Consider the following 16,725-nt stretch of genomic DNA (forward strand, 5'->3'; position numbering starts at 1 on the left):
TAGTGTGTTGAAGCCTGCATTTTAGTTTAAAGTATGAAATAAAGCCTTTATAAAATGCAGTCAAAAGTCCTGAGCAGTTGCACACTGTAAAGCAGGAAATCTCCTCCACACAATAGAGATTAAATGCTCCCTGTGCATACTGTATTCTGCTCAGCCCTCTGCGTTCGGAGCTGGGACCGTGGCAGTCGTTATCTGTAGCAGGTTCCTTGGTGATTTTCAAGCCCTGCACTACCTACCCAAGTGGCAGTGACACCAGCTTTCACTGAAGCCTTATTACTCTTAAAAGAGCAATTTGGTTGGTTGCACGGCTATTAGGATCAGACAGTGAGGCTTAAAGCTGTCAGTACAACTGCTTCTCATCTTTTTTCACAATCCTGACATCTTTTCTCTTTTCTGCTGGACACAAGCATTACTGTTTTTATCATTTTCAATCAAGCTCACGCTGCAAGCCGAGGAATATATTCCCACAGAAACCAAAGTGAGGAGCAGAAATTATTTTATAGCTACTGTAGTAGCAGCGGTGCTGGCTGCATGTTGTGTGGGAGAAACTGGATCAGTGAGAAATGTGGCTTTCCTCAGGGCTACATCATTGAGATATTACTTCAACATCTAAGGAGAGCAAAGCTACTCCTTGCTCTGATTTTTTGATGATTAATCACTCCTCCTTAAGCAAACAGAAAGTGGGGGAGAAGATGTAAGATAATTTTTTTTTTTTTTTTAAATAACTTGTGGAAATGTTATCATCAGTGAAACGGGGGAAAATCACTATGCTTGAACTTCTTTTCATTTTAATGTTGCTCTTTTCCGGACCAACCCTGAGCAAGCTTAGCAGGACCAAAGGCAAACACTGGAAGGGGGGTAAGTGGAAATAAAAAGTTTTGTAATGGATGTTTGGGTATGATCCTAAAAAGCTGCATTAAAGGTGATCTAGGAAGAATACCTATGCTGTTTTGAATGACTCAGATTTCAGGTTGCCATGTGGGCTTGCAATAGGATGCTGAAAAGAGAGCATGGAGTTTAATTTGTTTTCTTGATAGTTTGCTTGACTGAGTCTGTAAGGCATATATTCCTTGCAGGAATTTTATTTTGCATTGTATCATTAGCAGATAAACATTTAAGGCCTTTATACAAAGATATTTATACCATTTAGAAACCAGTGGTTTTTTGGACTGTGAGAATTCAGATTGTTCTTTTTATTAGGGAGACTCTGGGACAGATGTTTGTGGTTTTATTGCAAGAGATGTTACCCTTGTCATAAAGGGTTATAGTGTTGGTAAAGAGGAGGAAGAAAGAAGAGAGAAAGAAAGCAAGCAGCTTATTTTGAGTGCAGAATTGTTAGTGCATGTGGTAAAAATGACTAGACAGACATTTTTTCAGAGTACACGAATGTTGTGAAATGCACTGCCAGCAGCACTAATTGGCTGACTGGCTATGTCAGTGTTGATGTGTTAATAAAGATAAATTGCATTAAGTTTATCGAAAAAAATGCTGTGCTGAGAAAACACTTATGATTTTTGAAGGCAGCAATCCATTTTCCTCTTCTGTTAAAAACTGCTGAGAAGATTTACCCTATATGTGCTGTGAACAGTTCACTAAATGTGCCTTTTCATAAAGTTCACTTTGTTTTGCTTCCTTGCGTGACATTTGTTTATGGAAAACATGGGTTATAGAGGTCTCATAATCAAATAGCTCAGTGACCATAAATGATATCTCATAAATATTTTGACTGGGGGACTGTGGATTGTAGATAGCTTGATATTTTCTCCCTAGTTGTTTCTTGATTCTTGATGTTAACTGATTGGAGGCACCCTAGGATTTTTTTTCTTTTTTTCTTTTTTTTTTTTTTTCCTTACAAGTGTTGCCACAGCATGGTGTGTTTATCACAGCTTTAATAGCACTTTCAGTTTTCCTCTGCTGTCAGTATTGTGATCTGAGGTTAAAGAGTAGCATCAACATTAAAAAGAAGTTTTAATAATTTATCACAACATCTCAGCAGGAGACTCCTCCCTCCCCCTCTACATTTCCTTTTGTTGCATTTAAAGATATCGCAAATCTTCCACCTACTGTACCTTCAAGGGAAAAGTTGCAGCACACACTTAACCTGGACTGTTAATGCAGCACAGTATATCTGGAAATTATTTCCTGGTCCTGTAAATCACATTATCACATGTATCTCAGTGTGCTGCTGCTGGGTATCCTCGTTGCAAATTAAAAGCTGTTATTTACTCTGGGCAGCACGACCTCTTCTCAGAGGCACGTGAGTTAGGGATATATGTCAGTGTCAAGTTCCTGGGATTTAAAAAATGCTGTTAACTTTTTTTCCTTTCTCCCATTTTCAATTAAATCTGGTAAATGAGAGGTGTATTGTTTTAATCTTTTACCTCCTCTCTGACAGAGGCAAAGAGCTCCACTGAAGAATTTTTATCATGGGTAGAAAATAATCCCTGAATCTGACTGTGGAAAATAATACCTTATTGTGGGGTTTTGCTTTTAGAAGTGTTCTTTGCAGCTGAAAAAAACCATAAGGAACTTACCTGTTTCAAGGAGACCAGGAAGAAATTTGCCTTGTTTACTCCCAGCTCTTGAATCAGCCAAAAACTAGGCATACCTGCTGTACTGTAATTTTTTCATACCCAGATGTTATTGTAAGAGTTGAATGACTTGAAGATGATGCATGCTTTCCGGTGAAAGTTTCAACTTCAGGATCTGTCAGAATCGATGTGTTGTAGTGCCATGTAGTCTGAGCCTTTTTGACCTCCATATAATATGCACCTCCCTTTCCATCAAACATTAAGGATCAACTTTTGCTTATATACCAATGATGTGAGTTCTTTTTGTCAGTCTACACATGGAATTTGTGGTGTCTCAATGAAATTTCAGCATACAAACTTTTCCACTGGAGCACACTGGAAAGCCTATCCCAACATGGAAACAGATTTATTTATTTATTTATTTATTTATTTTTAAAAGGTTCAGGAAAGCCAGACACCTGCATACCAGCTTCCAGCTGTATTGTTCAGAGGGGAAAGGTGATGCTGGATGCACGCATCTGGAAATGCATTTTACAAATCATAGTATAGCTATACTGAAGTCAGTTTCCATGGTGGACAGCAAGAGCTGGTTTAGGCCATTCTCTGAAGTTTTTCTGTTCCACATTGTGTTTCAGAAGTGCTGCGACATACAGGCATCTTTGGAAAGTGCTGGTTTTCTGTGTCTTCATGATCAGTTCAAGTGTAGGCTAACAAATCTGGAAATTCTTCTGGTATAATTAAAAAAAAAACCTTCACTGCTGAAGTTACAAGCTCTGAGAAGACTTTTTCTGTAGTCTTGCTGTGTAGTTCTCTATATTATTTATGAGAAAAACAACTCTATTCACCTCTATTTTTCTCCTTGGAATTCAATCTAAAAAAAAATGACCACACACATAAAGCTAAAATGAATGGAATTATGGGTAGAAATCACCTCCTGATTTAGTTGCAAGGTCAGATGTCAGGACTGAAATGGGTCCCATAGATGGGCCTGGAGAAACGTAAAGGTATCATTTTCTTTTCTAGCTGTTTTTAGGTCTGCACTCCAGAAACCTTTCAGAATAATTCATTGGAATGCAGTCTCTAAATGTGCCTTAAACTGGGATTTATAAACTAATAATCAAGATAAACTGGAGTCTAAAAACAGGACCTGAAAGTACAAATCATCTGGATTTTCTTTTTCCCTTTGAGCCAAAATAACACACCATGGTTCAAGTTCTTAAGAAGGATTTATAATATGGAGAACAAAAAACTGGGAAAAGAAGATTAAGTACTCTTTTGAGTTTACCTTAAATCAAAAAGCAGATTTCAAGTGTTGCTAATGCCTATCCCTTACTGAATTTGTTTCCACAGTGTTTTCACTCTGTCATAGATCATGTTGGGGGGGCAATGTTAAGTTTTCAGTGTATTCCTCCATATGCACGTGGATGTGCTTTGTGTCTGTCCAGTGGCATCTGGGAGAATTTGGAGACTGGGAAGTAAGCTGCCCATTTGTGTCATGCTTGGGAACCTTCCTAATACTTCACTCATACTAATAGCTTAGTAATAGTAATTCCTAACCAAGGAAAATTGGGACACTGTGTGTAGAGTCTCACACTGCATAAGCACCACAGACCAATGTGATTGGGACCAGGGAACGTGGTTGTCCAGGGTGTTGCCAAAGGGCCCGTTGCTGATGAGACCTCAGCCTTGTTGAGCAGTTGGCAAGGGCAAGGCAGTGCCCATATACAGAAACTACCGTGTACAGTGGCTTGCTGTTACCCCAGCTGGCAAACAGCAAAAAGCATGGGTAGAAGAAAATCATGCATGATACTTGTCTTCTGGTAGACATCAGTGTATTTTACAACTCTGAGTGAAGACTCTGTAACAGAAATGGTTTGTAGGAGAAGAGCGGAGACCATTAGGACAATCACCACTCTTGGTGGACATCAACCTTTTGCTCCTCTTGGAAACAGCTCGTGCATTTGGACTAGGGGATAGCTCTGCCCTCTCAGGCCATCAGGCACCTTTGAAGAGCCAGACCCTTTACATGGTGGCAGCTGTAACAGGACCTGGTCCATCTGACAGTCCAGCACCCAGCCCATCCGAAAAGCTGCAGGCTGAGCTGCTGCAGCATGGTCCTCAGGAGTGAGGTGAGCCTCAGTGAGGGAGCACACAGGGACTCTGTGCTTGCCATGGGGTGTCCCTCTATAAAAACAATACACTGCCAGTGCCAGCAGCATCTCCTGAGGGAAGAAAAAGCCTCTAGGGTTGGGGAGAGGAGCTGGAGATGAAAAGACTTCAGAGGGAAGGTAACAGACATGGGGTTGGGAAATGCAAACTAAGTATTCCTTTTCTGCAAAAGTTGTTTGCTCGTGTCTCCCTTGTGCTTCACCAGAAGAATTTCCATTTTGAGAACTTAAAGTGTGATTTGATTTACTTATGATCAAATTGGAGAAATAAAAATAAAATGCAACCACAGTGCAAGACCTCACAGAACTAGATGAAGGTGGTGCCCGTCCTTTCTGTCTACATGGAAGTGAAGCAATAATCTCTTTAATGACTAAATCAAAGTTTATTATGCAAGTGATCCAGCCTTATATTTCAGTTCCAATTTCAGCTCTATGGCAGTTTTATTTTTATGGCAAAAGGTACCAGCATGAGAAATCCTAAGTGTCACTGGCTAGGTGTTACTGATAAGTGTGATACAAAGCTGTGTGCATGAGATTGATCAGCACATGTACTATTTAGGATGCATATCATTTTTCAAAGTAGTTTAAATGTTTTTAAAAGCATAATTCAAAGTTTAGCTCAGAAGATAAAATTTCTATAAACTTCCTCCCATAAAGAAAGTGGCCACCCCTCAGAACTTCTAAATTTGGAGGTTAAATATTAGATTACTTATTAGAGTAATGGCTGAGTATCAGAGTTGGAGGTATGTTGCTAGGTGCCCGGTAGCTCTGGATACTCCAACACCTCAGGTACACAGACATTTGCATGCAGAACAGCTTTGTGGTGCATACTCAGAGTTTGGTGAAAATAGGGCCTTGAGATTTTCTGCATTGGTAATGAAGAGTCTCTGCACAGTCACGAAATCACACACACCAAGAGCACTGTGAATTGTTATAACCATTTAGAAGTCTTCTTGGCAGCCACTCAACAATACTATTCACTTCCCCCATGGGGGAACCCACAAAGCTATATTTTTCGCCAGGAGAAACTTGTTTTCATCTGCCTCATGGCTGTGGGGTGGTGAGGATAGAGGGATGGAGGTTGGGACCTTTGAAAAAGGGAAAGTAGAGAGGAGGCTTTTACATGGACCCAGGTGGCATGGGCTTTAGTGGGAGTTATCGTGAGGCATGAGGGGGCTGGTCAGATGTCATGAGGTACAGCTTTTGGTGTGGTGGTTGAGTTGCAACACTTGGAAATCCCAGTCAATTGTGCTGGTATGATTCACTGCGTAGTTAATGTGATTTTGGGGGAACGTTTTAGTCTGCCATTTATCTAATTTAAGTAATTTATTTTATGGAATTTCAAGGATAAACTGCATGAATTCTTTTTGAATACATTATGATGTTGTATGATTATCAGTATTTCTTAAATCATGAGTCACTAAATATGCTGCTATGTAGTTGTACATTGGAAAAGCTTATGAAATGTTGACCAAAATTTTCAAACTCAGGGTCCTAAACTTATTTCCCTACATTTCATAAAAGTAACTTGATTTTGAGTAGTAAAAATTCAAAATTTTTTGTAACTTCAGAGGAAGCTCAATATATTTGGGAAAGTGGCTTGTGCATAGATAAGGAACTGAAAACTTAATTTTAGAAACTGAGTACTGTGAGTGTGGATCTGCAGTTTGAGTTTGACTGCAAGTATATAAAGTGCATAACTACACACTGTGTGTGACGATGTGCTGAAGAAAGTTCTAATAGTTTTACTTTGAATATACTTAAAAGGGAAAAGAGTATTTATGTAGGATATTGAGTGACTGTGAAATTAACTGGTTTTTATTCAGTCTTCTGTTTTCTTTAAGGTCTAGATTTAGTCCCTATCCCAAGACAACAAGCAAATTTTTGTGCCTTCTTTTACATCACCTTCTTCAGAGTGAAATCTGAATTCAAAAGGACTCTGTTGATGTGTGAAGCTTCCCGTACATATTTTGTTGCTGTATACAGACTTTGCTTGTCTATTTTCCATCTCTTTGAAGACATTTGAAATACCATATAGCAGTCTGGTAACCTGTATTCAAACTCATACATACGGAGACAGCAAAGACAAGGGCAATGGAAAACCAAGTTTGTGAGAGTTTTCTTCCTGTAGCTGTAAAGGAGGGGAAATGGGGTTATTCCAGTCACGCAGCAGCAAATGTGGGGAAGATGTAACACATACTTAAGGACAGACCAGTGTTGGCACAAAACCAAACAGTAATGAATAAATGTTACTGTTTCCAATCATCATTGAGAAGGGGCTGCCATCCTTTGGCAGATGAAGTCAGCCTGAGACAGGTTTCCACAGTCTACTTCAATCTCCACCAGTCCTGGCTGCAGGGTCTCCCTCCACCTTCTCCATCACTGCTATTGCTTGTGCACATCTGCTGGCACCCTACTTAGGGAGCTGATCCAGTTAGCAATTAGCCATATAAAAGGGAGGACAGCATACATCTTGCTGATGGGATCCCATCATTTGTGCACTCTCAGGTCAGGGGGGAAACTAGTATGCAAGAGGACTATGGGCACAAGGGAAGAGAAGAGGTTGTGATCATGGCTCGATTTAGGGTAGTTCACCCTGATACATAACTTCAGCCTGCAGCCTCTGGATTATCCAGAAGAAAAAGAAAAAAAAGAAAAAAAAAGAAAAAAAAATTTAATAAGGTGGTGCCTTCTTTTGAATCCTATGTCCACATCCTGTACTTGGAACCTTGCTTGAAATATTTGCTATCATATTAAAAAGTATGTTGATCAAATAGTTATAAAACAGAAGGAATATTTAAATACTCTTCACCTACCCCACCCCCATGCACGCACTTCCCTCTTCTTTGGTTATTTGCTCTTTTTTTTTTTTTTTTTTTTAAATAAATTTTGGAACCATCATAAAGCATCATTGACATTAGAAAACTAGCAAGCACAAGTAAACCCTCTTACTTTGGTCCACAAATAAAATGAACGGGTGTAAATTGACTGTTAGGTCTTGAAAGAGCACAGATCAGATGTGCTCTTTCAAAATGATGAACAGGCTTAAACACACATCATAGTGTCTGAGAAAAAGTTGTTTTGTCTTTCCCTTTCTAGCAATTTTGAAAGACAATAACGTTCATCAGTTAAACACTATTGATTCTTGACTTCAAAGCGTGATCTAAAGAGTACTTAGAGTACATTACTTCTTTCAAGAGCCATTACTGAATACCTCCATGAAAACTTCTTTGGTTAGTACATTCAAAATTGGGGGTGGGGGGCACAATAAACGATGTTTTTACAGATGATTTAGTTTTGGTAAATGATACTTGAATTGCCAACAACAGAAAGCTGTTGCTGTTTTAGAGCTGCTGTTCAATAATGACAGCACCTCCAATAGAAATTACTTCTTCAGTCATTTATATCTGAATCGTAAAATCTTGTTCTTGGCTAAATTGTGTCATACTAACACTGATTTCATCCTACTAGTTTTGGAACATCATCATCTTACACTAGCTGAATAGCAAAACAAACTCATGGTTGCATATATGTATTGCACAGAGAAGTGGGCTGCACTAATTCAGAAACATCAGAAAGTTCTTCTCTTTTCCAAGGTTTTTCCTCAAAACTGGTATTTTTCATTACTGTGTTTCCTTGCATAACAAAACTTAAATGAAGTAATGGAAAAGAAAGAGGGGCAAAATTCAGTTTTGTTTCCAGAGATGCTGATCGCTCCGCGGCAGCTGCCAGAGATAAGAATTCTCAGCCTTCACAAAAATCATGGTTTTGATATGACTGAGTGTATAGCTCCTCTTTCCTCCAGGCTCCTATGTCCTCTAAATATCAACCGTCTTCGCAGCCTCCCTGTTTCCCTTCAGGTGTGGGCACGCGTGTAGTTTCTGTTCTCGTGCAATTTGTGATGAGACTTCATCAGTACAATTCCTGCTGTCTTTCCAAGCACAGCCATGGCTGTAGTGGCACAAACGAGCAGCAAACTCTTATTCTTCACTGCCTTTCCCATGGAGTGTGCTGGATAAGGACAGAAGACGGTGCTCACATTAACGCCACATGACACTTTAGTTAATGATTAACTTTAAAAGCGTGTTTGCTTGTTTCTGAAAGTTTAGAGAGAGAAAATCACAGGTTTACCACACTGCCCGAGATTGCTGCCTCTGGCTCAGTAATTTAACCTAGCTATAGGTCCATTGTAGCCACAGTGGAAAAACAGACAAAAGGGATGCTTAGCTCTGTAAATAGGAGTAAAGGAACAAATGCTTTACTCCCTGCATTCTGTCTTCTTGAGAGAAGAAATGGAAGTGTGTGTAATATTCGATATAGAAAACCAGAGAAAATGAGAAGCAGCCACAAAATTATTCTGAAAACTAGAGAAAATGTTTTTGAGAGAGCTTGAAGGAATTTATTCTGTTCAATTATGGAAAATTTGAGAGACAGCTTTCATGCAATTTAAGTGTGTTACTAAATTTCTTCTCCCATGAAGGAAAAGGGTCTTTAAAAATATTAAAGAAAGGTATCGCAGGAATGGATGAGAGAAAACCCATGCCAGGCACATCCAAATAAAGACAATAAACAAGTTTAAAGCTGACTATTTCAAAAATAATTCTTCAATTATATTTTTTAAACTTAGTGATAGGTTGGAAATTTGTATTCCATTGTCATATTTAGTGTAACTAGTGCTTACACTGAGAAACCACAAATACTGCTCTGAATTTTTTTTATATCCTGAAAAGATGTAGGGAGAGCCTGTTCTTCACTCGCATTCCTTCTGGAAAGCAGTTGGGATACCAAATCTGCTGCTTCTGGTGTAAAAATGAGTATTCTATACAGAATATAGCCTTTGGGAAATGCCCCTGGCTACGTGCCTTTTGCAAATATAAGATTGTGTCTTATTTCTTATACTTGCTTGAGAAGAACTGCTGCGTTATGCTATATGTTGGGGTGTGCCTGACAGTACTAACTGGAACATACTCAGCATCTTTCATATACTTGTTACAGCAGGAGTAATTCTACAGAAATTTATGGAATTATGCCACTTAAAATGACAGGAGAATCTACTTTTGAGTTTTAGCTGCAATATCTATTTTATAATCAATCATGGCAGTTCTCACCGTGTAGTGCTTGTTTAATGACAGATCTAGGCAGCTAGGGAAAGACTGATCTGAAGATGAGAGCATGGAAAAGTCCTGACACCGATGAAAATGGAGGAAAAATTGTGATACTGATGCAGTTTCTACAGCTGTAGAGTATTTCTAAATAGTTAAGATAGTTTCATATTGCTAGTGATTCTGATAAATCTTAAGAATTTGTCTGCAGTCCTTATTTGTTATCCATCGTTCTGTGATGGGTCAGAGCTATTATTAGCTGTCCGTTTGATTATCCATGGACTTGATATGGGTTCATACACTAGGAGGGAACATGTTTTAATGAATTATTATCTGCTCTGATGTCAAGAATCACTTAATTCAATAGTTTTCAATTTACGTGTGAAGTCATTTCAAAGATATTGTAAAACATAGATTGGTAATGCACGTTAAATATAAAAAAGTATGAACGCACACTTAAAATAATTTAAGGTTACAGAGCACTCTGAAAGGTAAAGAGTTCATTAAAAATCTGGACAACACTCAGTTTGCACATTTTCAATTTTTATTTTCTCCACTGCCAGACTCTTTGGTTTCTATTTTTAAAAAGTGACAGTCTTGAAATTTGACTAATATTCTTGCTGTGGAAGTCACTGTGGAAAAAAATGAAGAATGACTGTGGTTTGCAGATTTTTTATTATTGTTTTTATAAGTTGTAAATTTCTTCAACTTTTGAATGTTGAAGAGCAGCAGGAGGGAAACAGGGGGAGAAATAAAGAAATCAAAGTCACTTAATTCCTTCATGCTGTTGAATTGTGTGTTTTAAAGGAAAAATATATTTTAAAGAAGAGGGTTGTGGCAGTTGAAGAATGGAGTTGCAGTAGGCTTATGAAGGTAACTTCTCAAAAGTTGCTGGTGAAACCTCCTGGCACACTGTGTGAAGACAGATATTCCACAGTATATCACCACAAAGACATGTTTTTGTACTCTGTGAAAAAATGCTTAGATAATATTTACATAGAACTTAATTTCAACCTCTTTGTGTTTTAGGAGGAACGTACATTTTCTCTAATTCTTTTTTTTTTTTTAAATTAATTTGTTAATGCACATTGAGGAGGAAATATTCTCTGTTTAACATGGCCTCGTTTTACTCTTTCTACAGCAGCCCGGCATAGGTTATATTTCAAAAATCCAGATTAATGGAATTTCACTCCTTGAGCTGTCTTAAGAGCCTGTTCTGCATTAAAGCTCCTGGGCATCAGTGACCAGCATATTTATATCTGCTTGTTTGTTATCCTGTCTCTGATCTTCTCCTTTGATCTTCATGTTCAGTGCACAGTTTCTTCTGCTTGTCAATTGTCTTCTCATTTTTAAAGGACCTTTTACAAATGGTTATCTCAGAGGTTATTTATAAGAGAGTTCTTAATTTATTTCAATCAGCTTTAACTGCTTTTTCACTGTATTTAAACAGACAAATACTACTATTAAGAAATGTTACATTGAATTATTGCTAGAGACATAGATAGATAGATACAATATTGCAGACCATGAGGAACGTGTAGACGTGTTTTTCTTCCTGGTAACATTCTTTGCTTAATTTATATTCTTTGGAAGATATGGCTCAGCATCTTGACTAATTTCCATTTTGGTGCCCTTTGATGGTATATTATTGCTCTTTAATCTGAAAAGAATACAATAATTGGTAAGAGATTTTGTACTCTTCAAATTACAAAAGATGCATTGTCTTTTATGTATTCTTTGGTGTTTATAGCCACCTCATAAACTTGCTTAAAGTCTAGATTAAACAAAAGCTATGTTACAAAAGCTTGATTGTGCTCTAAAAAAGTACAGCTCATGTAGAGAAAGTGAGATGTGTTGAGAACACAGGATAATATAATATATTATGCATGCAAATTTACTTGATCTGTATTGGTCTTTTCAATTCCTTTTCCAAACAATGAACATGGTAATTTCATTTTACAGATAATGTAGTTTGAGGCCCTAAATCAGTTTAGCAGTATACAATTTTGATACATGGCAAGGGCAGTTGCTAGCTCTAAATGTATCTGTTCATAATCTCTTCAGCAGAAATACAGCAGCGACTGATAGATTTCATGGCACTTATATTGTCTTTGCGTATTGAGAAAAATCACAAGATGATCTGTATGATTCATCGATCACATGAAAAGCTGTAGACAGTCACCACAGGGTGAAATGTTGCTATGTATTTAGAAAAAAAAATAATTTGAAGAATCCTTTACTGACATTCTGTGACCACCATCTTCCACACATGTTCTGATTTGGGGTTATGTTATTTTATTATCTTTATATTATTTTTCATGTGGGCATGTGCATGGGTATGATGTTATGTCGGATTCCAGTTTTGCATTATGTATAAAAAATGGCTGGATGCAAAAGCCTTCCTATGAACATTCCCGATTTATTCCTCTATTCCCCTGCACAAGTACATTGTGTGTAGACTGAAGACCAACTTGAAGATTAGTCCTTTTCGCTGCTTGGTCTGCAGAATGAATTTGCACCAATCCACACAACTGCTAATAAGCAGCTTGTTAGCCTTTAGTAAATTATCCTGTTAGTTTTCAAAAACCCTATAGATATAGGCTTTTATAACAGTATTAAAGGTGCAGCAAGAACTGTCAGTTAACTTGCTCAAAATGCAAAGGAGATGCCATTTGTATTGATTGTTATAGATTTTTGTCTTGTCTAATGAGATTTATATTTTTTCTATGAACTTGAATTGAAAAAAGTGAAAACAAATAACGGCCAGGCAGAGCTAAGACGCTCTAAATCCAAAAATAACTCAAAACTTTAAATTTCTTACACGTGCCATTGCATCCCTGGTTTCTAAGGCATCCAATCATGTCTGTCTTTTTGCCAAGACAGCAACGCTAAACCGAGCTGAAAACGGCATCCTTTCACTTTGCATTAAAGCTCACAGACCAGCACTCAGCTTTCTGCATTTTGAACTCACTGCAATAAAAGTTTTAAGACATAAGAAGCTTTTTCTATTTCAGGGTTGCCATTAGCCTGAATAATACATAAACATGGAAAAAGGTCTGAAGTCCTTTTGAGGATCACAGTATAGCTTCAATTAAATTATACATCATTATCACAGCTGCCAAGACTGGTGTGGGATTTTAGCCCCCCATCTCACTAAATGTTCTATGTAGCTGTCTTGTCCAATTCTTTCTTCTTCTTTTTTTTTTTTGTTTTGTCTTGTTTTGTTTCCTTTCTTTTTTCCTAAGCAACAATAGCACTCTTTGAAAAACCTAATGTAAGGAATAAAGTGGAGGATGAGGTTTGGTTAATCACAGAAGAACATTGAGATGTCAAGTCAAGCACCAAGGGAGGAAGAAAGTCAACCTTCTAGCCTTAAAAAACACTAGGGAGAAATCAAACACTATTAAGTCATGACATATTATGTTCCTTTTGAACCAGGGCTGTGTGCACTCTTTCTGTCTGCTGAGAGGTTTGCAGTGCAGCTCCGAGTTGATCATGAAACCCATCGTTAAACAGAATTGCTAGGGCTACCCACCGGGGATGTTTTCAGCAAGTGTCCACACAGCTGGCAGTGACTTTGAAATACAATCTGGACAGACAGATTCTTTGTCTGTTTGTCCATCTATAGGTCTTCCAAGCTTTACAACCCAAAATTTTCATGGTGATTTGTCATATTGCAAATAAGTGTTTTCTTGGATCTCAGTATGATACTTAATTATTCAGTCATCATAAAAGATGTCAGCTAGTTATTACTTTTGTGGTGGCTTTGGCATAAATCTAGGATATACAGAACTATTACTGCACACTTAGGAAAATCATAATGGCTTGTCTTTTTTATTTATTCCTATAATATCCTCTAAAAGTGTTAGAAGTGTTTTGATTAATTAATTACACTATTCACACTCCCAATGCTACTGCACTTGCCATTAATTTTATCAGTTTGCTTGTCTTCTTTGTACTAGTATTATATTAATAAATATTCTGTCTTGAGTAGCCACATATAAAAGACTGAAATCAAGGTGGCATTGCAGAGTTTTGTGTGTAGAATACTTATTTTGGATTGTACCCTACCATTGATTTTTACACTGAACAGGGTATCGATTTCAAAGGACGCTTAACATGCAGATCAATGACACATTATAGTGCTTAAATGTTAACATTTGATATTTAAAACTGAATGGGTCCGGAATATCACCAAGTTTCAAGCAGGACTGAAAAAATCTGATAAAAATCCAATCTTCCTTAAAATTTTAGGCAGTTACACGACTCTGTTCAGGAGAAACAGCTGGTAAGAAATGTGTGAAGAATTGTGTTTAAAATGCAAAATGAGAATTTGTAGGAAAACATCTGAGTTGAAAGTTGTTTGTAATATATATTTGTTACACAAAAGCACTGGTACTGATGTAGCAAACCTTTGCGTGCTGATTTATAGCCTATCACAGCCTGTGCTGGTGCCTTACCTCCTGCACAGCTACCTGTAGATACACGTCTCTTATGGTTGTGTTGGCTTTTATGTACTCCATGTTGGTGGGCTTTCCTTGTACAGTAGCAGTTTGCAGAGTAGCAAAAGAGCATTTAGTGTATACTGGGGAGAAATCAGATCATATAGTTCATTATCCCAGTATCCTGAATTTATGGAATGCAGTTGGAAATCCCTTAAAGCTGTTCACATTAAAATTTACATGAACTGTGCAGTCTCTGGTCCTGTTTGAGGGAGGAGAGATGTTTCACTAAGAAATGTATGACGAACTTTTGTAAGTCTATTAAACGAGACTGCAAATTCTTAATCCCCTACTCAGCCCAATTTTGTTTTGATGCAGGTTTCTTTTTGACTGTTTGAAATCCATGTATGTTCTCAACTTGACTGTATTTAGAGCTTCAAACATTTTTCTTAATCCCAGTTTGTGATTTCTGCATCATTTTTACTGCTTGAAGGGCATCAAGTTGGACAATGATGTGTTCATTTTTGGCGGTTTGAACTGTTTCATCAACCCTCAGACTAGAAAAGAAACTTCTTTTGGTTATCAGCTATGCTTTAGTACAGACTTTTAAAAAGAAATGCAGAAGGTTTAAGCCTGTGCAGGCTGTCAGAACAAATATATAAAGAGTTAATTTTTTACTGTTCTGTTGCAGAACTATTCTATATGCATTTCTGCTGATACTGAAAGAGAGGAAGTAGAAGCACCTTCCTCAATCACTTCTTCAAAATGACTTGAAAAATCTGTTCTCCAGCGTGTAACATATGCCCTTTAAAACTGCTACTGTGCTGCTGCCTTCTCTTATCAGTATGGGCCATAAATTTTGCATGGGTATAGAGGGAACTGCAGCTTGAGTACTTGAAATAGTTAGCAAGATGCTGCTAAAGTATACAGACAAAGTACATTGGCAAATGGGTCTTTGTAGACAGGCATCATTACCAAGATCCGTTTGTGCCGAGCTGTGTGAGTCTGAGGAGCACTAAAGGCCAGCGCTCCCAGGCACCTAATTTTGGGTGGTTAGAATCCTTAGATTCATTGTGATATTGCACATAAATGAAAATACCAAATGTCATTGACTTGTCAGTGAAAAAAGTAGCCTAGGCTTTGTAACAAATGGATCAGCAATGTATATTTGGAAGACCATGACATATTAAAGTAGTTTATGAGGCACAATTTGTTTTGGTGGTCTGCTCTGATGGATGGTGTGCTATCTGCCACCGCTTCAGCTGTTGTGGTATGTTTGTAATAAATGTTCGTTGTGAGACAGTGCTAAATGTGTTCCATCTAAATCATTCGTTACTTATAACAAGTTTCAGTGTATATGAATCAAAGGTTGTTTATACTTGCCTTTGAAAGAATTTATCATGTTGAAGGAGCTCTATCACCTCAGATGGGGCAACTGCATGCCTAAGTGCTCAGACCATTTCAGCAGTGCCTACTGGAAACAGTACAGAAAGTTAAGCAGCAAGCAACGCTATGTTAAACACTACTTTTAAAAATATGTTGTCTTTTCCAATCTAGCACTCCTGTTTGTTTTTCTTCTTTCCTTTTTTTTTTAAATTTGTTGTTGTTGTTGTTGCAAACAGAATAGCAGAAAATGTCAGAAATAAGCACTGATGGACCAGTAGGCAACCTTCATGCAACAACTGCAACATTCAGAGGAAGCACATCAGTGGGTGGGATTCCTGCTGATGTTTTATACCAGCATATCACTAGTTCATCAGAAAACTATAAAATATACATGCACTGCCCACAGGGGATTTTCTTTTTCTTGAAAGTGCAGAATGCACTGTCCTTAAACAAGCGGTGTACTTTGTTTCCTCTTGACTGGTAGATGGGATGCTTTTTCCCCATGGGCCTTGTATTTTCCCTTCCTCCAGAATTCAAGTGAAATAAGAGGAAACCTAAGGAGCAACATTTCAGGGTGATCAGTGTAGAACTACTACTTTACTTTTTATTGTATAAACACTGTTTCTCATTTCTGTGTTGCATCTGAAGAGAGCTTATTTCTCTTTCAATAGCCAGTGGGATGTAAGAAGTATAGAAAGATGTAACCAAAGTAGCACAGAGGTGTTTAAAGTAATCTTGAATTCTTAACACAACAAAAATTTGAGTACTTTGAGTACCTATTAATTTAAAATTTGCATGCTGTTGGGCTTTGGTTATTCTTTAAGGGCATGTTTTTTCATGTAAAATACCAGTGTACATTAGAATGTAGATTGAGAAAATAAGATATCACTTTTTTTAAATTACTTTGGCTATTAACAATTACATTTGAATCATAACAAATGTGCAGATCTCTAGATGAGATCATTTCTCGAGTGTCCTTGGTCCCTTATAACATTAAAAAAAGCAGACTTTGATATCAAACGGTTTGTAATACAGAGAAACAAGTTTGTCAAAACATTGAAAGGGGAAGCAGAGTAAAATGACTTGCCCAAGCAAT

At 37.6% G+C, this 16,725-nt stretch overlaps 1 protein-coding gene across 1 annotated transcript in view; it reads left to right on the top strand.

The window, feature by feature from the left end:
- The first annotated feature begins 693 nt into the window (after positions 1-693).
- The window catches only part of ROBO2 (roundabout guidance receptor 2), a 936,606-nt gene continuing 920,574 nt past the window's right edge, over positions 694-16,725 (top strand). The window contains exon 1 of the mRNA XM_014947324.1: positions 694-858. Within this exon, the coding sequence (XP_014802810.1) occupies positions 735-858 (124 nt within the window). The 5' untranslated portion in view covers positions 694-734. The remainder of the gene's footprint in view (positions 859-16,725) is intronic.

The sequence above is a fragment of the Calidris pugnax genome, unplaced genomic scaffold (genome assembly GCF_001431845.1).
Source record: "Calidris pugnax isolate Ruff unplaced genomic scaffold, ASM143184v1 scaffold95, whole genome shotgun sequence".
NCBI lineage: Eukaryota > Metazoa > Chordata > Aves > Charadriiformes > Scolopacidae > Calidris > Calidris pugnax.